Source organism: Eubalaena glacialis, chromosome 3, assembly GCF_028564815.1.
Source record: "Eubalaena glacialis isolate mEubGla1 chromosome 3, mEubGla1.1.hap2.+ XY, whole genome shotgun sequence".
In the NCBI taxonomy this organism is placed as follows: domain Eukaryota; kingdom Metazoa; phylum Chordata; class Mammalia; order Artiodactyla; family Balaenidae; genus Eubalaena; species Eubalaena glacialis.
This window is the reverse complement of record NC_083718.1, coordinates 111,895,330-111,922,245: the sequence shown is the minus strand read 5'-3', so window position 1 is coordinate 111,922,245 and position 26,916 is coordinate 111,895,330. Positions and strand designations below refer to the sequence as shown.

Sequence of the window (26,916 nt, the reverse complement as noted above, 5' to 3'; positions counted from 1 at the left end):
GATCTAGGATTAAAACGGCACGGTCAGGGTTGACATCACTGGGGTCAAGGATTCTGCTGGCCTGGTCTTCCTTGTAGATGAGGCTAGGGGTTTGAGTGGCGTGTTAGGCAGCAGTGTGGTCAGGACCAGTGCAGCAATGGCTGAGGCCTTATTTGACATACTTAGGGCTAGTGGGCCAATGCAGCAGCTGGTACTGTCAGGAGGTTGGAACATGAAAAGTAAGCAAATAATGTATTTAGGATTATGGGAGTCAGGTTTCTCACTATGAGAGAAAGGAGTTACAAGTATAGAAAGGGAAAGACTAAACCCTGAAGTATTGAATTAGAAATGAAGGTATGAATGTGAACTCAAGGGTTTCCATTTATATGATAGACAGAAATACATACAGATGAATGTTTGTGTGTGTATATACACAAGTATTTCTTTAATCTGTCCATTAATAGTGCTTAAAACCAATGACTTGCCAGTATCAATGAGTACTTCTCAGCTCTTTGTTTCCACATACTACTATCCATTGAAAGGAACCAGGGTTCCTTGGAAATATGACTAGGGCAGGGAAAAGTACAAGATAAGCTTGGGACACCTTGATGTGCCAAAAATAAGAGCTCAAGAAGTCAAAAGGACATAGAAGTGAGCTTGAGACTCCCATAGACCAAGTCTGGGAAAAGTTCAGCATCAAAATAAATGATAGTAATATATTGTAACTTACCGAATAAAGCAGGAATCCATGAGTCCATACTAACAGAGATGAATAAACAAATGAACAAGTGGAGAAGGGGCTGCTCTTCCTTAAAGCAAGCAGAATATTAATCAAAGCATCAGAAAGGATGGACTCACCATTTGACAACCAGGATAGTAATAAGTGATTCAGGCAAGAACTCTTAGTGGACTCAAACTAATTGGTGACAATTTGGTGAGAAAAAGGACATTCATATAGTCTCAAAGAATATCCTCACAAAGTGCTTTTAACTTTACAATGGAGAAACCTGATAGATACTATCCTAACCAAGTGATCAAAGTTAATATCATCAGGAATGGGACAATTTGACATGGTGCACTTCCTGATATGATACAGTGAAAGAATACATCATTTTTGTAGTATTTTCGTAAAAAAAATGTATATCCTGAGTCTAATCATGAGGAAACATTAGGTAAACCCAAACTGAGAGACATTCTACAAAGTACCTGGCCTATACTCTTCAAAAGTATCAAGGTCAAGAGAAGTTACAACAGACACCGCAGAAATACAAAGCATCCTAAGAGACTACTACAAGCAACTTTATGCCAATAAAATGGACAACCTGGAAGAAATGGACAAATTCTTAGAAAGGTATAACCTTACAAGACTGAACCAGGAAGAAACAGAAAATAAGAACAGACCAATCACAAGTAATGAAATTGAAACTGTGATTAAAAATCTTCCAACAAACAAAAGCCCAGGACCAGATGGCTTCACAGGCGAATTCTATCAAACATTTAGAGAAGAGCTAACACCTATCCTTCTCAAACTCTTCCAAAATATTGCAGAGGGAGGAACACTCCCAAACTCATTCTACGAGGCCACCATCACCCTGATACCAAAACCAGACAAAGATGTCACAAAGAAAGAAAACAACAGGCCAATATCACTGATGAACATAGATGCAAAAATCCTCAACAAAATACTAGCAAACAGAATCCAACAGCACATTAAAAGGATTATACACCATGATCAAGTGGGGTTTATTCCAGGAATGCAAGGATTCTTCAATATACGCAAATCAATCAACGTGATACATCATATTAACAAATTGAAGGAGAAAAACCATATGATCATCTCAATAGATGCAGAGAAAGCTTTCGACAAAATTCAACACCCATTTATGATAAAAGCCCTGCAGAAAGTAAGCACAGAGGGAACTTTCCTCAACATAATAAAGGCCATATATGACAAACCCACAGCCAACATTGTCCTCAATGGTGAAAAACTGAAAGCATTTCCACTAAGATCAGGAACAAGACAAGGTTGCCCACTCTCACCACTATTATTCAACATAGTTTTGGAAGTGTTAGCCACAGCAATCAGAGAAGAAAAAGAAATAAAAGGAATCCAAATCAGAAAAGAAGAAGTAAAGCTGTCACTGTTTGCAGATGACATGATACTATACATAGAGAATCCTAAAGATGCTACCAGAAAACTACTAGAGCTAATCAATGAATTTGGTAAAGTAGCAGGATACAAAATTAATGCACAGAAATCTCTTGCATTCCTATATACTAATGATGAAAAATCTGAAAGTGAAATTAAGAAAACACTCCCGTTTACCATTGCAACAAAAAGAATAAAATATCTAGGAATAAACCTACCTAAGGAGACAAAAGACCTGTATGCAGAAAATTATAGGACACTGATGAAAGAAATTAAAGATGATACAAATAGATGGAGAGATATACCATGTTCTTGGATTGGAAGAATCAACATTGTGAAAATGACTCTGCTACCCAAAGCAATCTACAGAGTCAATGCAATCCCTATCAAACTACCACTGGCATTTTTCACAGAACTAGAACAAAAAATTTCACAATTTGTATGGAAACACAAAAGACCCCGAATAGCCAAAGCAATCTTGAGAACGAAAAATGGAGCTGGAGGAATCAGGCTCCCTGACTTCAGACTATATTACAAAGCTACGGTAATCAAGACAGTTTGGTACTGGCACAAAAACAGAAATATAGATCAATGGAACAGGATAGGAAGCCCAGAGATAAGCCCATGCACATATGGTCACCTTATCTTTGATAAAGGAGGCAAGCATATACAGTGGAGAAAAGACAGCCTCTTCAATAAGTGGTGCTGGGAAAATTGGACAGGTACATGTAAAAGTATGAAATTAGAACACTCCCTGACACCATACACAAAAATAAACTCAGAATGGATTAAAGACCTAAGAGTAAGGCCAGACACTATCAAACTCTTAGAGGAAAACATAGGCAGAACACTCTATGACATAAATCACAGCAAGATCCTTTTTGACCCAGCTCCTAGAGAAATGGAAATAAAAACACAAATAAACAAATGGGACCTAATGCTTTTGCACAGCAAAGGAAACCATAAACAAGACCAAAAGACAACCCTCAGAATGGGAGAAAATATTTGCAAATGAAGCAACTGACAAAGGATTAATCGCCAAGATTTACAAGCAGCTCATGCAGCTCAATAACAAAAAAACAAACAACCCAATCCAAAAATGGGCAGAAGACCTAAATAGACATTTCTCCAAAGAAGATATACAGATTGCCAACAGACACATGAAAGAATGCTCAACATCATTAATCATTAGCGAAATGCAAATCAAAACTACAATGAGGTATCATCTCACACCGGTCAGAATGGCCATCATCAAAAAATCTAGAAACAATAAATGCTGGAGAGGGTGTGGAGAAAAGGGAAGCCTCTTGCACTGTTGGTGGGAATGTAAATTGATACAGCCACTATGGAGAACAGTATGGAGGTTCCTTAAAAAACTAAAAGTAGAACTACCATACGACCCAGCAATCCCACTACTGGGCATATACCCTGAGAAAACCATAATTCAGAAAGAGTCATGTACCAAAATATTCATTGCAGCTCTGTTTACAATAGCCAGGACATGGACACAAACTAGGTGTCCATCATCGGATGAATGGATAAAGAAGACGTGGCACATATATACAATGGAATATTACTCAGCCATAAAAAGAAATGAAATGGAGGTATTTGTAATGAGGTGGATGGAGTTAGACTTGTCATACAGAGTGAAGTAAGTCAGAAAGAGAAAAAGAAATACAGTATGCTAACACATATATATGGAATCTAAGGAAAAAAAAAAAAAAAAAAGGTCATGAAGAACCTAGTGGCAAGACGGGAATAAAGACACAGACCTACTAGAGAATGGACTTAAGGATATGGGGAGGGGGAGGGGTGAGATGTGACAGGGTGAGAGAGTGTCATGGACATATATACACTATCAAATGTAAAATAGATAGCTAGTGGGAAGCAGCCGCATAGCACAGGGAGATCAGCTCGGTGCTTTGTGACCACCTAGAGGGGTGGGATAGGGAGGGTGGGAGGGAGGGAGATGCAAGAGGGAAGAGATATGGGAACATATGTATATGTATAACTGATTCACTTTGTTATAAAGCAGAAACTAACACACCATTGTAAAGCCATTATACTTCAATAAAGATGTTTAAAAATAAAAAAATAAAAAAAAAAAGAAATTGATCTCAGAGAGGCAGCAGTGGCCGGTGGCTTGAAGCGCAATCTTAGTTCCCTGCCCAGGAATTGAACCTGGGTAGCCTGGATGGAAACCAGGAATCCTAGCTGCTAGACCAGCAAGCCAGCAGACAAGCAAATTTTCCCTGGCTCTTTCCCCCACTGAATAATGCATTTCTCCCATAATTCAAAAAGACACATGCACCCCCATGTTCATTGCAGCACTATTCACTACAGCCAGGACATGGAAGCAACCTAAGTGTCCCTCGTCAGATGAATGGATAAAGAAGATATGGTACATATATACAATGGAATATTACTCAGCCATTAAAAGGAACTGGGTCATTTGTAGAGATGTGGATGGACCTAAAGAGTGTCATGAAATAAGTCAGAAAGAGAAAAATAAATATTGTATATTAACGCATATATGTGGCATCTAGAAAAATGGTATAGATGATCTTATTCATAAAGCAGAAGTAGAGACACAGATGTAGAGAACAAATGTATGGATACCAAGGGGAAAGGAGGGGTGGGAGGAATTGGGAGATTGGGATTGACACATATATATTATTGATACTGTGTATAAAATAGATAACTGAGGAGAACATGCTGTATAGCACAGGAACTCTACTTAATGCACCGTGGTGACCTAAATGGGAAGGAAATCCAAAAAAAGGGGATATATGTATATGTATAGCTGATTCATTTTGCTGTACAGTAGAAACTAACACAACATTGTAAAGCAACTGTACTCCAATAAAAATTAATTTAAAAAAAAAAAAAAAGAATGACTGCTACCACATTACTGGGTAGCAGGGCACAGTCACATGTGGGTACTCTGGAAAGAGCAACATCTCAAGAGATACTTGCTTAATGTCCCAGGAAACCAGAAAGCATCTACAGACTTAACAGCTTTAGCTGGACAAGATGCCAGAGAGCCCTAAAGGCAAAAAGGAGCCAGAAGTGAACTCTCACTTGTGAGGTTTAAAAGTGAGGGGAAACAGAGAGCCCACTTGATTATGATGTACTCTTTGGGTTGTCTCAGTAGATTAAAAGAAAATTAAAAGAGTTTAAAAGTGCATTTTCTACTGGGCGAAAGGTCACCAGCTGGTATTCCACACCCAGGTCAGTGACCTATCTGCTCCTTACACAAGCGTGGCAGAAGGGACAGCTCACTCATAACATTACTTCTCCAGAGTCAGTGTGTTATGTCTCTGCTTTATGCCCCTTAGAAAGAAGATGAAGGACTTGAAAGCCTTGATGTGAGTTTTCCTAGTAGTTGCCATTGGGATTAGGCTGAGCGAGATGCTACCTGAGGACTTTATCCCATGGTGTGCCCTGCTCTTATTTTTGCTTTGTCCACACGAGAAAAATAAAGAAGATAACTTAGTGTTGAGATGTGAAATTGGGGGTTTATATGCTATGGGGAAATTTTTAAAAACAAACAAACTCTATGTACATTATGAGGAAATTATGGAATAAAAAGTCTAAAAATTAAAAAAATACATTTTCTAAGTTTCAGTATGAAATGATTGAGAAAGTTCTGGACATGGATAGTGGTCATGGTTGCAGAACAACGTGAATGTACTTAATGCCACCGAACTGTACACTTAAACTTAGTAAAATGGTAAATTCTATGTTACGCATATTTTACCACAATAAAAAAATTTTAAAGGTGCATTTTCTATTGTTAAACACTACCTGATATTATTGAGTTGGCCAAAAAGCTTGTTCGGTTTTTTCCGTAAGATGGCTCTAGTAGCACTTAGTTGTCTTTAACTATATGCAAAACAATTTTGTTAGATTGTATTGTGACAGCTGTCATATCAGTGTGCATTTTAAAAAAACTTATCAAAATTGGTGAATTTTTGCATACCCATTTTAATATTGAAGATGGAAGAAAAAAGCAACATTTTCGGCATATTATGCTTTATTATTTCAAGAAAGGTAAAAACGCAACTGAAACGCAAAAAAAAAAAGATTTGTGCAGTGTATGGAAAGGTGCTGTGACTGCCAATGTGTCAGAAGTGGTTTGTGAAGTTTTGTGTTGGAGATTTCTCGCTGGACGATGCTCCACGGTCGGGTAGACCAGTTGAGGTCGATAGTGATCAAATCGAGACATTAATTGAGGACAATCAACGTTATACCATGCGGGAGATAGCTGACATACTCAAAATATCCTAATCAAGTGCTGAAAATCATTTGCACCAGCTTGGTTATGTTAATCGCTTTGATCTTGGGTTCCACATAAGTGAAAAAAACCTTCTTGACCATATTTCTGCATGGGATTCTCTACTGCAACATAATGAAAACATTCAATTTTTAAAACAAATTGTGATGGGCGATGAAAAGTGGATACTGTACAATGATGTGGAACAGAAGAGATCGTGGAGCAAGCGAAATGAACCACCACCAACCACACCAAAGGCTGGTCTTCATCCAAAGAAGGAGATGTTGTGTATATGGTGGGATCGGAAGGGAGTCCTCTATTATGAGCTCCTTCTGGAAAACCAAACAATTAATTCCAACAAGTTCTGCTCCCAGTTAGACCAACTGAAAGCAGCACTCGACGAAAAGCATCTGGAATTAGGCAACAGAAAACACATTATCTTTCATCAGGATAACACAAGACTGCATGTTTCTTTGATGATCAGGCAAAAACTGTTATAGCTTGGCTGGGAAGTTCTGATTCATCTGCCGTATTCACCAGACATTGCACCTTCGGATTTCCATTTATTTTGGTCTTTACAAAATTCTCTTATTGGAAAACATTTCAATTCCCTGGAAGACTGTAAAAGGCACCTGGAACAGTTCTTTGCTCAAAAAGATAAAAAGTTTTGGGAAGATGGAATTATGAAGTTGCCTGAAAAATGGCAGAAGGTAGTGGAACAAAACAGTGAATACGTTGTTCAATAAAGTTCTTGGTGAAAATGAAAAATGTGTCTTTTATTTTTACTGAAAACCCGAAGAAACATTATGGTCAACCATCAGAATCTGGCAGCCCTGTGTTTGAGACTTGACTCCAACTGTTACACCTGTGGAACCTAGTGCACATTATTTAACTAAGCGTCAGTTTCCTTATCCATAACACAGGAATAATAAAGTACTTACCTACCCATTATAGGCTGCTGTAAACTTGAAATAATTTATGTGGAACTTAGCAGAGTTCATGGCACGCAGAAAGGGCTCAATGTTGGCTCTTATTTTCTTTTTAGATTTTCATACCAATACAATTCTTTTATATTTTTTACAATGAGGACTAAAAACAAGGCTCCAGCACAAAAAGATGGGTTATTCTTTCTTCCTAGTCCTTAATGTCATATAGAACTATATAACAACTTCCCATAAAATGAATTCCATGTTGTAGTCAAGGGACATATGAGCCCCAAGTGCTGACCACTAAGCCAATGGTTAATAAACCTTAAAGTCTCACACCCTAAGAGGCCACAATTTCAGAGAAACCACAAGAACTTGAAATAATTTAACAGGTTAATATATATATTTTTTATCAAGTATAACATGGTCATACAAAAGCATTTGTTACAAATATAATTCACACATATAAAAAGAGGGTATTTTATTTTTTGTCCCTTTTATATCCTATTTTACGCAAAATGACAAAACCAAGAAAATAACAGAACTATACTAGTTCTAAAAACTGGGAATTTTATAAATGAAATATATCCAATCATCTGTACTTCCTCTCAAATTCCAAACAATGAGGCTTATTGAATTATACTTAGAATCAACTTAAATAAATCTTTGTATGATTCAGATGAAACATACATTGTCAATGGTTATAAACTCAGGTAGAAAAAGTACATAAAATTATTCATAAGTGAAAACACTTCATACAAAAGAAATGTTTTTTTTAAAGAAAGTCCCAGACAATATTAAAAGGAAAGGCACTGAATTTTAAAACATTGTTTTGGACTATTATATAAAATACCAAAAGGTTCAGAACTGTTGAACAACAGAAGTTTATGCAGAACAAAGCCAAGAAGTGAAAATTATTAAATGTATAATAGCTAAAACCAAATAAGACATGACTGAACTATACAATTTAGAAACATGTTTAAGTGCATTTTCTTTGTACAATTCAACTGACTATCACGTGTAAAATCTGGCAATTAATTAAAATGCAATTAAATACAGATTTGCAAGCCTTTTGGCCATTACGCAAATATGAAAAAGTTAAGTGACTCGCCAATTGAAAAATAAAAGGTTACACACATACCATAAAAGCACAAATGGTCAAAGATACACTATAAAATTGTGTGAAAAAACAATCATACCAAACAAAGATCTTTCAGGCACTTGCACTCGGAAACATTCCTTTTATAAATAAGCATGTAGTTTCACTTCAAAAAAATAAAGCTGATTTCCTCAATTGCACCTATTAGTTGAGAGCGATATCATATATTAGGGATGCACTTAAATGGACCATATTATGGGGAATCAACTGAACTTTAAAAAACATGAGTCTATCTATTTATTCACAACTTCAAAAACACATATAATTCCAGTGAGGCACAGATGGGGCCCTATCAAAACATTCTGTCATTCAGTATAACCAACACAGGATAACACAACACAATGACAAAAAACAAAATCCATGATTTGGCAATCCTATACAAGAGAGGCTCTGTCAAAAATTTCTTCCAGAAAACAAATACAACACCACAAAACAAAAAAAGAAAAACTGAATTCTGACAACCCTACACAAACTGTGGGATTTCATCTTCAAGGTCTTCAAACTGCTGCATTCGTTTTAGCCTCGGTCTCTGACATGCTGGATGTACACCAGGTAAGTCACGCTCTTCAGCCTTCTCTTTAGGCTTGCTAACTGGCTGCACGGGACCAGCTGATGCATTTTCAGAACCTGGAACTGATTTCAGCGCGTGCTCCTGGGGAGCGTGAGTTGTGCAAGGGGGCACAGCTGCGGAGGATGTCACAGATTTCTCCTCATTCCCTCTCCCACTAGCAGCAGGAGCAGGTGGTTTATAAAACGTGGTCCAGTGCTGGGGCTGCAGTGTTCTGGGTGCTCTGACAGGAGCAGGAGGGCAGGAGTCAGAAGACCGTCTCTCTGACACCTGTCTGGCTGACCTGATGGGTTCTGTGTATGGCTTACTGGTGGTGCTGACTGGGTGGTCCCCACCACTCCTGATGCTCACTGACACTTCTCTTTCCTGGAATGCACTGGGCACAATCACTGCAGTCTTTGCAGTCAGGTCATTTTGTTCATACCGTTTCTCCCGAGTTTTCTGTAGAGGTTGCTGATCAAAGCCATCAAATTTGGAACAAACAATAGTTGGGGTGTCTTTTCTATTAACTCCTTCAAAGGTAGGATTCTTGCAAAACTTGTCTGAATTTACATTCCCCATATTTCTGCCATTTCTCTCATTAGGAGAGCTTGCAAGAAGTAGTCGTCTGTCTATAGGCAAACTTACAGGTCTAATCTTGGTCCTTGGAGTATGCCTCTCGACGCCATTTATTTCCCTATCGGACTTCAGAGTAGGCAGCTTGGAGGTTTTACAAACATCTTCCATCTTTTGTGATGCTGATTCAAGCTCTTGGTCTACAAGCAAACGCACTTTGTTGTCTGAAAAAGGAAAAGATTCATTTAAAAATCAAACTTTATGGCACGTAGTTAACAAGAGAGTCTAAATGAGTTATAGATGAACACCCTCTCAAAACAAGGGTCTTCATATATTTTTTCCAAGTTATTCTCTGGTAAGGTACTCATAAAATATTAAAGGTGCACTTTGAATTAAAATGTTAGAATTCCGTATTTATTTAAATCAATATAATAAACAGCTACAAAATTCACTGCAGGTTAGTGAAAAAAAAAACCACACCTGCTGATGTAGCTTCTCTTATGTGCTGCGTATGAACAAGTATTTGCTGGCTGAAAGGGTTGTCACGATTTCAACAGGCAGATATTGGTGTGTTACCCTCAGAAAAGTTACACCAATTTACATGCCAACCAAATGTAAGTATGCCCTGAATCCTAAGGCTTTTGCCAACTCAATCTGCTTTTCAGTTATGTTCAACCCACAGTGAGAGCATATCGTATTAAAGGCCTTAGATGCCCTCATCTGATCAACTAATAAGTGGACTATAATATTCATCCTGTCTGATTAAGGTTGAATAGTTTAAGTAAAAAATGCCATTCTCCCTATTTGCTGTTTACTCCCAGACGTACTTTCTTCCCTTTCCTATCAAGTCTGGACCCATGTTTTCTCAAGCTGGGACCCTGAACTCCTTCAGGCCCTACCCTTTTTTGTAGCATCTCCCCTAAAATATTCCCATTTCTGGTAAGTTCCAGCCTTCTGCTCATGCCCCTCTTTTGGGCAGCGGTCTGCAAACAGCAGCCCATCAGAATGACTTGACAGTCCTTACCTCATCTGACCCTTCTCCTTACCTGAGACTGCGGACCTCTCTTCTCTGGGCTTCCAGGGCAGTGCTCTCTTGTTTTGATTTCCCAGGTGCTTCCCCATGTGTATAAAACACCCTAAGGGACCTGACACACTGTGGTCAGGCTGTAGGCACCAAAGTGCATTCTTATGTTCTAAGGGAAAAAACTTGAGTGTAATGGGTAAGAGTGCAGACTCTGAACCCCACCTGCCAGGTTTAACTCAGCTCTACCCCTTCTGCACTAGGCAAGGCAATCTCACTGTCCCTCAGTGTCTTCATCTGTCAAAAGGAATCATAATTTTATCTATGATGATATGTGGCCTAAAAGATCTAACCATGAAAAGTGCTTATTTATCTGGTATACAGTTAGCCCTTGAAAAATGACATTTATTTTTATTACTATTCCTAATTGGGAGACCTAGCTCACGGAATAGTGAAATAATCACAAACATAGGTTCAAATACTGAACAATTTATTAGGGGCATGACCTCTGACATTATTTAACCTCTCTCAGACTATTAGGCTGTGGGCTGAACAGGGCTATTACTACCTATTTATAGCACGGAATTGTTCCGAAGATAAAATCAGATGAATGGAATCAAACAATAAGCACAGTGCTTAGCACAGAGCAGGCAGGTACTTAATGAATGTTAGCTCCCTTACTTTTTAGACCTGTCAGGCTGTGATCACTAATACTTCATTACACTCAAATTTAAAATATATGGCTGCACTTAAAAAAACTGCAAGTTAGCTCTAGTGACGTACAGAATTATAGTAACAAGTGGAAGCCTTTCCACAAATGAATAGCTTGGTAGCTATCACTGCAACTAAAATTACCATACAGTGAATAAAATGATTACAGTCAAGGAAATTAAAAAGATATACATGTAAGTGTGCTTAATGTGTTACAGGCAGGCGACAGGAAAAGGCATTTGAAAAAAATTTTAGAGGTTTTTTGAGTCTAAAGTTTTTGAATTTTAGGAGTCTAGTTGACACCTCATGAGTAATGAGATCAATACAATGATCTATAGTAATAGAAGATGCTAATGAATCATCATACTGCTTAACAGATTTCTGCCTTGACTTTAATTAATGGCAAAAATAAAAATAAAAAAAGTTTTCAAAACACAAAACACACCTTTGAACTCCAAGATGTCTTTTTATAAGAAGGGTTATTGTAAAGAATGAAGGCAACTTTCTTAATGGCTGCCAAAGATGCACTTACTAATGAAGCTTCTTTCTCTGACTTCTCTCAACGCCACTCACCTTGGCTTTTAATCATGGTTTATTGGGACAGTTTTAAGTCAGCAAATATGCATTTTACATGGCCACTCACCAATGAGACATGCATCACATTTTTCGAATGCATTTTGCTTCCGTTCTGATTCCTCAAATGATGCAGTGGATTCAAAACTTTTGCTTTCACTATCTGCAGTATGGATATCCTGTTGATGGAAGAAAATTTTTAAACTTGAAGAAGCAAAACACACCTCAAAATAAACAGTTCAAAGATTCTTAACTTATTAATAATGTAAACATTACAAAGTTCCAACACAATTCCATAAGAGCAAAACTCACTTCCTTTGAAGAGAAAAACAGTGACTTCGCAGAATGTTCTGGATCTCTTTCTTCTGGTGATAACAGAGGCTTCGGAAGATAGCCTTGGTCAACCTGAGGTGCACCACCACCTGCACTACACACAGCTACATCTTGTGGCTGTAGGGACCCATCGAAGATCTTCTGTGAGTAGGTAATGAGGAACTCCACCAACCGCGCTTGATTTGAATAGTCAGCAAGAGAGGAGATGGTGATAGGAGCAGTTGTGGGCCTTGGCCTAATGAGACTTGGTCCAAATATCACCCCCAAGTTTCTGGAGTTCATTTTGTTTTCTTCTGCATGATCTACGACTCTGCGATGCAGAACACATAAAGCTGTATTAGATTTCCTTGACAGTAGTTTACTATGGGCTGGGAAGGGTGGAGGAAAAATGGGCTGCAGAAGTCTAGGGAAAGGATATATTTATTTGCTTAAATACTGACCACACACCAAGTTGGGTTTCACAGTATTAGGATTAAATTTAAGTAAGTAGAAGGAACCAGTACAGTTTTACCAGCAGAAATTTAAAAACACCCCTAAAAGCTGCTCCCACCTTAGTAAATATATATTACATCCTCCCAGGTCCATATGCTGGAAACTTTCTATCTCACTGCTAGTCTTCAAGCCTAGTCGAGCCTAAAGATCTCTCTGCTTTATTGCCAATCCCACTGCTCTGGCCTTACTTCAAGCTCTCATCACCTTTTATTTCTCTGGCTATTCAAAGAGATCCGAACTGAAGTAAATACCTCCCCTCCAACCTATTCTCCATATTGCTGCCATAAAGATCTAATAGGCAAACCTGAGCATGTTAAATTCCTGGCTTAAAATTCTTCACTGAGTACAGAAAGAAGACAGTCAACTCATCTGCCAGGTATGTATGACTTTACCAGGACTCCTCCAGCTCACTCTGTGCTACTGCTTGCTATATCCTGGCCTAACCAAATTACTTAAACGTCCTCAAAAGCAAAATGATCTCTTGCGTCTCTGTGTCTATTACCCTCTGCCTGGAATGCTCTTTTGTACATTCTCTGTCACCAAACCATTACTCAGTTCTTCAAGTCTGGCTCAGGGTTGCCTTCTCTGATTCATGACCCCCTCTCCCCCATCTTCCACTGCATGTTGAGCAAAGTTCCATCAGAACAAGAATGATGCTGCGCTGCACTTGTGTGCAGGTCTGCCCCTCAAGCTAACAAGCACAACAGATTACAGAAACCTTATATTTGCATCCTAATTTCCCCAGCCAGAGCCTGGCATATAATTGGCATCTGAGGGAAAGATGTTGGCTGCATGAACATATATTCAATGTCTCTCTTTCCCTAACACATATTAGAAATGAAACATTCAATGTAAAAACAATACCACAAGAGTGTGAATGTACTTAATACTACTGAACTGTACACTTAAAAATGGCTAAAATGGTAAATTTATATGTTATGTGTATTTTACCACAATTTTTAAAAAAACCCTAAAAGCAAAACCAAAAAACTGATCAATTATCCACCCACTAATCAATGTCTGTCTTATTCAAATTCTTACCGCTTAAGATGAACTATGAGGTAATGAAGGCTGTTAAAATTTGATGCTGGCAATTGTCTTAGAAGATCCTTGCTTTTTAGAAGAATTCGGTTTATTTCTATACACGTACTTGGACATTTTTTGTCCTCAGGATTATCCTTTTTCATCTCTTGTTCTTCATTTACATGTTGGATCTCTATTGCAAGGTCTATAAATTCCTTGTACAATCGGAATAAAATAAATGGTTCTGGGAGCTAAAGAAATAAAATTACGTTAGAAATATCATTCTGCCCATTTTCTCCCTGTTAATAACCTACTGAATAGCTACTGAGTGGTTTAGCATGTTCTTTTTAGAGTAACAGGACTTAAGGTCAATCACATTTAGAAATGTACATGTCTCATCACAAGGAAAAATATTTTTCTATTTCTTTAATTTTGTGTTTGTATGAGATGATGGATGTTCACTAAACTTACTGTGATAATCATTTCATGGTGTATGGAAGCCAAATCGTTGTGCTGCACACCTTAAACTTAGACAGTGCTGTATGTCAATTATATCTCAATACAACTAGAAGAAAAAAAATTACACCCAAGAACAAGAAAAAAAAGAAATGTACATATGTTTGCTAGATGTGATCTATAAAGTGAATCCAATATCACCATACATATATCTATATTAAAAATGACTTACCTGGTAATCAGTAAAACTCTAAACCTAAAGCCCCATGATATGATTTTAAAACTCTGATAGAGGGCTTCCCTGGTGGCGCAGTGGTTGAGAATCCGCCTGCCAATGCAGGGGACACAGGTTTGTTCCCTGGTCCGGGAAGATGCCACATGCCGCGGAGCAACTAAGCCCGTGTGCCACAATTACTGAGCCTGTGCTCTAGAGCCAGCGAGTCACAACTACTGAGTCAGCGAGCCACAACTACTGAGCCCGCATGACACAACTACTGAAGCCCACATGCCTAGAGCCCGTGCTCTGCAACAAGAGAAGCCACCACAATGAGAAGCCCACTCACCGCAATGAAGACCCAAGGCAGCCAAAAATAAATAAATAAAATAAATAAATTTATTAAAAAAAAAAAACTCTGATAGATATTCTATACCAATTACGTTCATGACTGCCCCAAAGTTAGCATGATCTTCAACTATTTTATTAAAACAAACCTAGGATAATATACAATATAAGTCAAATTAATTAGAAAAAGCTTATTTTCTGTTGGTGTGGGGGAGAGAGAGAACAAAAAGCTATAGGGTGCTTGTGTTTTACTCGGGCCAGATTGAAGATTAGCAAAAGACAATATGACTTACAAGAAAGAAACTGTCAACATTTTGTTTTCCAATTTTTAAATACCACTTGAATTGCCATAAGTAGGTCAAAAAAAGTTCCTCTCTCAAACTGTCAATGGGCATACCACCTTGATCTGTCTACTGGCATAACTGATTTCAATGATTCCACTGCTCAGCGATGGAAAATACAGCATCTCTCTGGCTAGCTAATGTCCTACAACATCTGTGGTGAGGTAGGCACCACTTCTCCAGTTTCCCCTTCTGTTCCCAGAGAGGGGAAGCCTTGAGATTAATTTCTACCTCTACCATCTTGGTCACTCTTGGAGCTTCAGATTTACCACATGGTAATGAGTAAATAAAGGCTACTCTCTTAACACTGTAAGAATTGAGCATGGCTTCCCACACTAAAGCTTTGGTCCCATAGTATTCCTAGGATACAATGAGAGCTGACAGTATTGGACCCCATTTATTTCCTCTCCTCCACTGACTAAAAGAAATAAAGGATGATTCATTATGAGATTAAAAGTCATTCAAAGATACTGTTTCCACTTCTCAGTTGAGAATCCTAAAAATTGTGATTGAAGAGATATCAAGTTTCCTGGGCTAACGTGGCACATCCAACATTTGTAGCTAATTTCTTTCCCTCCTACAACCCCACTGAAATACAGTTAAGCCTGCAGGACTGGAAGAACAGGAATGGGGACAAAAGCAACATTTCACAAGCTGAAGAGGAGGTGAACAAGTGCTCACTTAGCGCTCCTGAGAAAGCTGAAATTCCAAACTGAGAGCCAACATGATTTAGCGGATCCTAAGGAGACTCAGGGATTGTCAGACTAGGTCCTCTGATCTCGGGGAAGGGTGAGCTATCTAGACAGCATTAGATTTCTAGATCCTTGTCTCCACTCCATGCTCCTGAGCAACCTCAGAAGTCTGGGGATTTCTTCTCTGGGCAGTGTGAAACAGAGGGTCTCTGGACGGGCAATGCCAAGCACAAGGAACAGGTGGGCAACTATCTTAAAATAAGGATTTAGTGACTGCATGCCTGCTGAATGCAGAGATCCTGGAGCTTCTGACCTAACATGGCTCCCAGAGTTCTGGAACCATACCTGTAGGCAGGGAAAGACCTTTCTCTGGGGTATCAGACCAGCCCAAGAGCAGAGAACTAGAGATACAGACCTCAGGTACTTCCCAAACAGCTCTCCTAGATAACACTACAGTAAAGCTCAAAATCTTCAAAGCCTTCATGTATTCAAGAGCTTCTGGATAGATTTCAGTTCCCAAAGCTTTACTTTTAAGGAGACAACTATGGAAGACAGAGTCAAAATAAGTAGGAAAAAAACCAACTTGAAGGTCTACAACTGTGCTGTCAATATCGTGGCCACTAACCACATACGGCTACTGAGCAGTGCAAGGTGGCTGCTCCAAACTGACATGTGCTCTAGATGAAAAGTATATACCATACTTGCAAGAGTCAGGGCCAAAAAGGTAAATGTTTCATTAATAATTTAAGAATATTGATTAGATGTTCAGATAATATTTTCAATATGTTGAATAAAATATTAAAATTAACTTCACCTGTTTCTTTTTATGTGGCTACTAGATAATTTAATATTATATATAGGGCTCACATTATATTTCTATTGGATGGGGCTAGAAGCTAAGCAGAGGAAAGAATCCACTTTAAAAAAAGCTACGGGGCTTCCCTGGTGGCGCAGTGGTTGAGAATCTGCCTGCCAATGCAGGGGACACGGGTTCGAGCCCTGGTCTGGGAAGATCCCACATGCCGCGGAGCAACTAGGCCCATGAGCCACAACTACTGAGCCTGCGCGTCTGGAGCCCGTGCTCCGCGACAAGAGAGGCCGCGATAGTGAGTGGCCCCCGCTTGCCGCAACTAGAGAAAGCCCTCGCACAGAGACGAAGAGCCAACACAGCCAAAAATAAATAAATAAATAAATAAAATAAATTTTAAAAAAAGCTACAAATATTTCAGGTAGAAGAGATGGTGCATTCAATTAAAAAAAGAATGCTATAAAAGGGACAGAAAACCAGAATTCTTGGAAATTAAAAGATGATCTCAGAAATAAAATAGTTTACAATAGGAATGGAAGACAAAGCTGAGGAAGTTTCTTAGAAGGTGTTAAAAGAAAACAAAAACAAAAAGAAATGAAAATAGGGAAAAGGGAAGGAAACTAGAGAACCAGTGCAGTTGTTAAGTATCCAAATATAAGTTCCAGAAAGAAAATAGAAAACAGAGAGGAGGAAATGAGCAAGAAAATTAAAGTTCCAAGAACTAAAGGACAAGCAAGCAGAATGACAGAGCTTGTGGAGTGCCTGAAACCATGGATGAAAATACACCCACATCAAGGCATACACTGTGAAATTTTAGGATAATGGAGAGAAAAAGAAGATTCTACAAGCTTTCAGAGAGAAAACAATAGGCCACATAAAAAGAATCAGGAATGAGAAGGATTTCAGGCTTCAAAGAGAATTAAAAAACACCTTCAAATTTCTGAAGAAAAATAATTTTCAGCCTACAATACTATAAACTTTCACAGTACTCCCATTCAAGAAAGCAGAATAAATACATTTACAGATCAAACAGTTTCAAATATTTACTCTTATTCTACCTTGCTCAAAGATGGGCATGACCAAAACAGGACAATAAATAAAAAACAGGAAGACATGACACAGAAGACAGGTGTTCCCTCACAGAAGAGGGTAGAGAAGAGAGATCCCAGGATGACAGCTCTTCATCATATTAAAACGGACCCAGATGAAGAACAAAGCTCCTGAGATGGTGGACACAATGAGAACCATCGTCACTATGCTCTCTGTAACTGTCTCTTCACTTTCACCCAAGGACAGAAAGTTTCACCCAAGGACAGAATGCAGCTGGGCTTGTCCCAGATCTTTTGTACTTGGCTTATCATGACAATGTGCTGCTTGTTTCTGTAACCCTTCCATGAACTGCTGCCTGAGCCGCTAAGGCCACTTACTTCACCCACAGAAGCGTTTTCTTCAGACCTACTCCTGTAACATGCAGGTACAAGAGTGAGCAAAGAAAGAGAAAATATAGAGCAAGTCCACTCCCGACCACATTCCTGCTGAATTTCCAGTACCTAGCTTATAGGATAGCCCTGCCCCCCAACTATGGTGAACTTCATGTTCCCTGAATGCATTCACACCTTGACTACTAACCTCCCACAACAGCTATTTTAAAATATCTATGAAAGTAAAGCCAAACTATGACCCAGACACCGTTCTACTGGCTGAATTCTTCATATAACAGTGTGAATGGTGGACTTTTCTTAAACAGCTAGATTTATGCTTTCTACTCAGTTTTCTAGAACTTAGTGATATATTGTTTAGGAATACACAACAGGTATTAAAACTATTAAGAAAATAGAGGGAGGTATTAACATGGTTAGGAAAGACCACTGGGTAGAGCTGTGGGCTACAACTGGGGAGGGGCATACAGGGGCCTTCTATAAGGTATAGTGATATTTTATTTCCTTAAGCTAGGTGATGGAAAATGAGTTTTTACTACTATGGGTCTTTAAATTGTACATATATTTTATACACTCTTTGATCTGTACGTTAATAATTGGAAAGATATTAACATGGTCTATGTCAATGAAAACAATATGTGTGGCAAACGTTATCAGCAAACCGCAAATTATATTTTTGCTCTATTTAATGGTAAATTTCAAGGCTAAAAACTTTACCTGTCGAAGGTATAATTTCAAGACATCACAGATGTCATGTGAACTAAATTCTGAAATGTCTACCAAGTGCATTCCATTTTCCAATGCTTGACACAGTTTTTCAGTTTTTATTTTGTTTCCACATACACGATAAATTCCCTTGAGAAGAAAAGAGAAAAAATTTTGCAAAATTCTGCTTCAGTACAAATGATTAAATGCAGACCTCTAAATATACTTAATATCTACTTCAATTCTAAATACTTTAGAAAAAAACTAGGACCAAATGAGGTAATATTTTCCAAATAAATCTGAATAAATTCAGTTATTTAGTAAAAACTGAGAGCATTGTTCTCCTTTAATGTCTCCTTATCATTAGAACAAATCACATTTACATTTAAAATTTTTTAATTTTAAAAGTTATAATGTACCTGTAGACACAAGGCTCTATTTTCAATCTCTAAGGCACATATTTTGAGTACAAAAGGGATGCCATCTGGTTCCTTTTTTGCAACTTGTGTGAATTCTGCTCCAAATAAGTGTATTTTCCCCAGAAGTTTCTGATGACCACAGATGATGACTAAATTTTCCAAACACTTCCGGTGACAAACAAGGAGACACTACAAGAAAATGAAAGTCTAAAATGGTTAACTCACCTTAAAACTATTCACAACTGGACGAACTACAGGTAGAGTGGTAACAGAACAAAAATGAGTTTAAAAGGTATTACTTGTGGTGTTTGAAATACATTTACTAGCAAAATGAAATATAAAATTATAGAAAATACACAGTGGTTCAATTTATTAAAAATACATTTGCAAAAGATCCTAATCGGTAAAATTAACAACAAAAGGCATTGCTCAAAGCAAAAAGCATAAAAGGGCTAATGTAATTCCAGAAAGATCTTACCTCTTCGCATTCAACACCCTGGAATACCACAATGCCTTCACAGTCCCTGCACTTCGTGGGGGACCTCAGTTTGCGAAACTTGTGAGTGAGAGCTGCCTTTGACATCAAAGTTTTCTTAAATGTTCCAAGGGAATTGGGTCCTTGTAACAGAAGTAGAATAGTATGTAAGAATTGTAAGACTACAGAAAAATTATACCATATGATACTACATTTAAAAAAATCTTTAAATAAGATTACAAAAAGCTCTTACTATAATAACAAAATAAGCATCCAACTTATAGATCTCTTACAAGGCACACATATATCAAACATTTAAGCTACAAGTAAAAATCACCATCAGACAAATAAGATACTTCTAAAATAGCATGGCATAATGTTTCCAGAATCAGCGAATTTACAGTTATTAACATGTCCTTTATTACACAGGTGGCATTACATTCTTAGAAAATGACCCTATGAAAGCTTGGAATAAAACTAGCTATATGAGGTTAGTGTGTCAGCATTATTTGCATTAAAGATAAAGCTATTCTCAATTCATTACAAAATTATAAGTAATACTAGCTAGTTATCTATCAATATCCTACCAGAGGGCTTCCCTGGTGGTGCAGTGGTTAAGAATCCACCTGCCAATGCAGGGGACACGGGTTCGAGCCCTGGTCCGGAGGATCCCACATGCCACGGAGCAGCTGAGCCCGTGAGCCACAGCTGCTGAGCCTGCACTCTAGAGCCCGCAAGCCACAACTACTGAAGCCCACGTGCCTAGAGCCCGTGATCTGCAGCAAGAGAGGCCACCGCAGTGAGAAGCCCGCGCACCGCAACGAGGAGTGGACCCCGCTCGCCACACCTAGAGAAGGCCTGCGCGCAGCAACAAAGACCCAACGCAGCCAAAAAAAAAAAAAAAAAAAAAATCCTACCAGAGGTCAGATGTTCTTATACTATTTAAGAAAATGATACCAGAACAGGTATCTGGAGGTCTCAAATGAAGCCATTAACGTGACTTCTCTTTTATATCCTTCAGCATCCACAACTTTCCCTGCCCTCAAGAAGTACATGTATTTACTTTTCCCGCCTAGCTTCTTACACTATTTCTTTTGAAGAGGCTTTTCTCACATAGAAATTCTCATGAATAGAATGTCTCATGTATTGCAACACTCTGAACAATTAAGTCACTATTAGATTTATGAAAGACCAAAATATCTAGCCTATTTTATCAACATGCTAATACATTTTGGCTCCAGTGGTTTTGCTGTTTATTCTTATATTTTTACTTGTAACATTTGATTAATACATTATCAACCCATACTTGTACGTAATTTGTTGGGATATATTTAAGTCACCATAATGCCTTTTTTTTAAATACACAGTAAAGGAATTCTTTAAATCATACTATTTTTTCCCTAATATCATGCAATGCTACTGATTCAACTGGTTTAGTGGAAACTTGATTCAGGTGAGTGTAATACCAGCTTCTGAAGGGGAAGGTGGCTCTCTTTCATCCAGATCATCTGCAGAAGACATGGTTCCACTGGATGGAGTTCGTGGAAGTTTTCGATGAAAGTCTCCTAAAAGAAAATTCATTGTAGAATTTAAGAAATGGGTAGTGACAACATTTTTTGAATAACGCAAGTCATACTATTATATTAGCTACAATGTAAACATTTGCTTCCATTCACAGACTTTGGATACAGGGGATTCTGATACTCTTGGGAACAGAAGAGAATTGAGCCAAATCTGACTTTTCCAAATAAATTTAAAATTGAGGATCACATATTCCAATGAACCTTACTGTCAACTTCTGATAGTAAGTGCTAGAGATTATAAACTCAAGGACAGGGAGTATTTTCTATTCAAGCCTTATATCTAATGTCTGACAGAATAGCTGGCACAATGGTAAAGCTGTCATTAAATGCTTGTTGAATTAAGTGATAAAGAAATACTTACAATGTAACCTAAAGCTTTCTAAAATAAACAAAAATCTACAAATACAGCAATACAATAATACAGTTACATTTATGTTGCCAGTAAGACAGAACACCAGGAACCAGGACCAATGATCCTGGCAGGGAGCAGAGCATGGGATACAAGCTGTCAGCCAAGGACTCTGCCATGTGTCTCAAAGCATGTTTGGAAGCAGCCTGACCAGGTAATGAGGTTTATTTGCTCCCTGCTGATATCACACACAGGGCTGTGTCTAAGTGGAGGGTTACACTTAACTCAAGGCCTTAACAGTCTTAGGTTCAGAGTTAGAAAGGGCTTTACAAATTATTTAAACCACATCTCTCCCAAAAGATTCCCCCCACTTCAAACTATGCTTAAAAGGCGGTCATCTAGTTTTTGTTTTGAATGTGTCCCCCAATGACTAAGAAATCATGAGACCACATGTTCATTTTAGAACTATTCTAACTGTAAAATGACTTCCTTGTATTGCTGAGCAGAAACCTGCCACCTATAAATCCCAGCTCTTGGTCACATGTCTCCCTAAAGGAGCAAACGAGCACTCTGACTCTCACCCTTTTACACTTCAATGTCTGAGAACAGCTGTCACGTCCCCAGGTTTCCTCTTTCCCAGGCTATTCATCCCTCAGTCTTCACCCATTTATCATGTGACCAGTTTCCAAATTTTTGTCTTTACCACATGAAGTCTTACAGGATTCCAGATAATTTAGAGCTGGCTCCAGACTGTCTCTTAATTTCTGGGGATAGCTAGAACCACTCTGTTTTTACAAAGCTAATTACAAATATTCAGTTAAATATTTAGGATTGCATCTCCAGAGTGTCCCTGAACAGCAATAATTTTAAAGTAGGACTCAAAGTTTATCTGCCTATAAACCCCAGTACGGCATGGAAGTCATTTCTAACTTTAAATTCAAGGGCTTTATTTACATGAATAAAATTTCTGTAATATGTAGAACACCAGAAAAAAAAAACAAAGCCTTGGACTCTGAGGTAGGTTAAATCCTAACTTATCTCCCGCAGTGCCAAGATCTTAGGAGAAAGAAACTTAGCCAGGAAGAACAGGACTGGGGGAAGTCTCTGGTAGAAAAGTAGAGAAGAAAGAACATGGAAAGTAATAATCTCAAGGGTTCAAGTGACACCTTCTTCTCTTGCTAGCTGCATTACCTCTGGCAAGTCATTCTCTTTGAAGCCACTAAGGGAGAGTTCAAAACATCTATTCTGCCTCTCTAAGCAGCATGAGACTATCAAAGTATCTTAAAGCACATTTATAAAAAATGAAATTACCACAGGCACAAGAATTGTTGCTAACTGTACAGTTCATTATAGTGATTAACTACAAAACAATCCAAAAGACAGATAATCACAGTTATGTTCATAAAATGGAATACTATACAGCATACAGTACACAGTATAAAATAAAGACAGATTCTCATATCAATATGACTCTCAAAAAAAAGATGCATGAAAGAAGTCACAAAAGAATAGTATGATTTCATCTGCATAATATTCCAAAGTGGGCAAAGCTCAACTAGATATAAGTACTAAAACATTTAAAATAGCCAGGGAAAGATTAACAAAATTCAGGATGATGGCTCATCTCGGGGGTGATAGAGCAAGGTTATCAAGGAGGTATACACAGGGGCCTTCTAATATACTAATAATGTTTTATTTCTTAGGCTAGGTGTTGAATATATAAGGGTTTGTTCTATTATTTTTATTTAAACTGTACACATATATGTACAAACTCCTCTCTATGAGACAGTTCATTATAAAAATAAGATAGTTATAAACAACAAGGATTTACTGTATAGCACAGGGAACTATATTCAGTATCTTGTACTAAACTATAATGGAAAGGAATCAAAAAAGTATATAGATATATACATAAATATATGTATAACCTAATCACTTTGCCGTACATTTAAAACTAACACAATATTGTAAATCAACCATACGTCAACTTTAAAAAAAGAAAAAGAAGGTAGTTAAAAATATCCCCCAAAAGGAAAATTTTAATCTGTCATTGAATTTTCACTCTAGACTTAAATACTTATGTACCTGGACTTATAGATTCAGAATCCAGAGATCTAGATTCACTGCTTCCTCCAGTGCTCTCAGAATCACTAAACATCCCAAATGTCCATGACCTTATAAAAGAAGGACCTTTAAGAAAAGAATATTTGAAGTCAAACTTGGCTACAGACAAATTTCATAAGTGTTTCAAAACACTGACATTATTTAAAATGAGACAAGTCAAACTTCTTTAACAGCGTTAAGCAACTGACTGTAAGACAAGCACAGTGCTCACAACTGTGAATAAAACCTCATAAGGTTACAATTCAAGGCCTGATTTTTAAATTCCAGAGCTGCAATTCATTTAATGATCGCATTTAAACAATCTGATCTTTCATAAATTAGTGCCCTCTTTAATGTGAAACACTACCTGATATGTCTGCACTGTTAGAGCATCTGTCCTCTTCAATCTTATTAGAGTTGTCAGGAAGGCGCACAACATCTTCTAAAGAGTTGGAAGGTCCATAACCGGAAGTGTGAGGGGTATTTGTTAACTGTTTATTTACATTCCTAAGAAAAACCCAAATAAAACTCATCATTCAGAAGCATGACTACTTTATTCTATTTTCAGGAAAATCTGTTAATTTAATGAACAGAGTAATTAAATTAACTAAATATTAGGAACAAACCATATTATACAGTTGAACTTCTTAAAAGAGATGTGAATAAAACTTATTAATCATTTGTATTTAATACAGCTGAAACACAGAAAAGAATAGCAAAAGTACAGTCCATTATTCATATCATGGTTAAACTCTTCTGGTATAACCTGTGTGGAAAATGTAGGTTGTTAAGTCTGTGGCCATTCGAAATTGATATGACCATGATTTGCCATTCTCAAAGGATTTCTAAATCTCAAAGAACTGAGCTCTGTGTTAAAATGGAAAGCTTTTCTCTTAAGTGAGTCAGATCTTAAATAATATTTTAAAAATTCAGAAGGTTTTAAAGTCATTTCTACCAGTGTTAGAAAAAAACATCACCTGACACCAGACAGGAAACTTAGCAGTAAAGGTTTTATGCCTTGAAATAATTTCACCTAACATTAATTCTCACCCATCAACTTTTTCCTCCTCAGCTGAATTCGTGGCCCTGACAAACTCACTGTACTCCTGGCCTGGGTCATAGAGTTTGGCACCATCACAGAGAGACTGTAAATTGTTCGCGAGGGAGGCAGCCTGCAGGTGTTGCATCTGGAAGAGGTTAACTGTTACCTGTGGGAACAGATAGAAACAAAAGGCAACGTAACTCATGTTACAGAGAATGCTGCGTAAATGCACATTTATTTCAAGTGACAGCACCAAGAAAAAGGTCACACAGTGAAGAGCTCAACAGTGAATCTCCTTGAGAGCACACTATGTTGCCTGACTCAGTACCGGGTCTAAATCAGAAAAAAAAAAAAAGAAAGTTTTAATCCAATACCTAAGAGCAATCATTTCTGGCAAAACTGGCTTTAATCTGAAACGTTTAAAAGCACAACCCCATGTCCCTAATGGTTCACAATTTTAGGAGACAGATATGTTTTTGAGGATCCCCAGCTCTGTACTGATGGTCTGACCACAACAGTCTAAACTGAAAAACATGGGGAAAAATATTCCAATCAGAACACTGTTATTTTGACTTTCACTTCTTCAATCCTTTACAAATAGAAATGCTTTATACTTATAATGTGTCCTACAGTGCTCAGTTTTTATAATTAGGTACTATCCTGAGTCTCTTCAAAACACATTATTCCACTGAGTTTCTACAAATGCCTAAATATACTGTCACTACTGCCACTTATAGTAACAACAACAATAGCAGCTGGAGCGTGCTTACAGTATGCCAGATCCATTCATAGAGCTGTACATGAATTAACTACTCTCATGTTCACAGAAACCCAGGCTTTGGGTATACTACGGCAAATAAACAGATGAGATCCCAGCCCTCAGAAGAGTCTGCATTTTCCTGAGGGTGGTGTTGGAGACAGAGGACAAACTAAATAAGATAATTTCTGGTACTGAAAACTGCTACAAATATGATATAATATTGTCAGGTTATGGAATATGACCAGGTATATGCTTGCAAAAGGGTACTTTTGACATGACAGTTTGGTGAAGGACTCTCTGAAGAGGTAACATCTGAACTGAGACCTGATATAAGAAAGAGCCAGTGTGAAGTTTCAGGGAGAAGACCAATCCAGACAAACGGAAGAGGTAGTGCAAAGATCCTAGGGCAAAAGTGAGTAAGAAAGAACTTGTCATGCTCAAGAAGCAGATGAAAGGTCAGTGTGGCATTTCAGTTTGAGATGAAGCCAGAAGGGGAAGATGTATCTAAACCAAGGTAAGGGGTCTGGATTTAAGTACAACTGAAGGAAGCCAGTGGAAGGTTTTAAAAGGGTGTTAAGAGCTATAACATGATCTGATTTATTTTTCTAAATGCCACTCCAGCTCCTGTGTGGGAAATGTGAATGAATGCCAAATTTCAATTGGCTTAATGTTATTTCAAAGACTGCCATGTTTCCTCTTTCATCTCTCTTGATTATACCAGATGATATGCTGAACTTCTGATTAGCCTCTAAGTCCTTTCCAAGATAGACAGGCATTCTCCAAGGATAACTAAGAGTCAGCATAAATAGTATTTGAAAAGTGCACATAAATGAATAGCTTGTTTGTGCCCTCTTTCAAGGAACATAGGAAATTCAAACTGTGGATGGTAAAGTTTAAGTCCAGCAATTAGCTACGATCAGGGAACTCTCCAGTTAATGGTAAACTGAACTTACTCTCTTGAGTAAAGGTAACTAACTGTATGTTCATTTTTAATACTTTTTAATAAGCTCTATGAATCTAGTTAGAAACACCAATAATTTAAAAAGCCAAATGAATATACTGGCATAATCGCTCATCTGCTGAATGTTCTCTGGGTACTTATTAATAATAAAGACTTAAGCAATAATATATACTGGAAGCCCAATCTTAAAATCTCTTTTCCCTAAATGATTCAGCCTTCTCCCTCACCTAACAGAAATGCTAAAGATTGAGGTCCCCATGGGGTAGATCCTACAGGACTTGCTGGGCATCTTAACTGGGGTGGCTCATGGGTACCTCAAAAACCATCATGCCTCTAAGATCTTTTTGTCCCCCAATCCCTTCCTGAGTCAGGGACTTGGTCCTTTTCTTCTAGGTCCCCAATGTGTAGCACAGTGTCCTAAGTGCTTCATAAAGGGGAAATGACCAAATGAATAGT

The 26,916-nt window shown here is 37.9% G+C and overlaps 1 protein-coding gene across 3 annotated transcripts in view; it reads right to left on the bottom strand.

The window, feature by feature from the left end:
- Positions 1 to 6,146: 6,146 nt before the first annotated feature.
- The window catches only part of ARHGAP29 (Rho GTPase activating protein 29), a 77,761-nt gene continuing 56,991 nt past the window's right edge, over positions 6,147 to 26,916 (bottom strand). For all 3 annotated transcript variants that reach the window (XM_061183861.1, XM_061183860.1, XM_061183862.1), the window contains 11 exons: positions 24,748 to 24,905; positions 24,065 to 24,204; positions 23,680 to 23,784; positions 21,129 to 21,227; positions 19,666 to 19,805; positions 19,188 to 19,376; positions 18,781 to 18,918; positions 13,784 to 14,016; positions 12,230 to 12,560; positions 11,988 to 12,096; positions 6,147 to 9,836 (listed from right to left, as the gene is read on the bottom strand). In XM_061183861.1, coding sequence (XP_061039844.1) covers positions 8,953 to 9,836; positions 11,988 to 12,096; positions 12,230 to 12,560; positions 13,784 to 14,016; positions 18,781 to 18,918; positions 19,188 to 19,376; positions 19,666 to 19,805; positions 21,129 to 21,227; positions 23,680 to 23,784; positions 24,065 to 24,204; positions 24,748 to 24,905 — 2,526 coding nt within the window. In that variant the 3' untranslated portion in view covers positions 6,147 to 8,952. The remainder of the gene's footprint in view (positions 9,837 to 11,987; positions 12,097 to 12,229; positions 12,561 to 13,783; positions 14,017 to 18,780; positions 18,919 to 19,187; positions 19,377 to 19,665; positions 19,806 to 21,128; positions 21,228 to 23,679; positions 23,785 to 24,064; positions 24,205 to 24,747; positions 24,906 to 26,916) is intronic.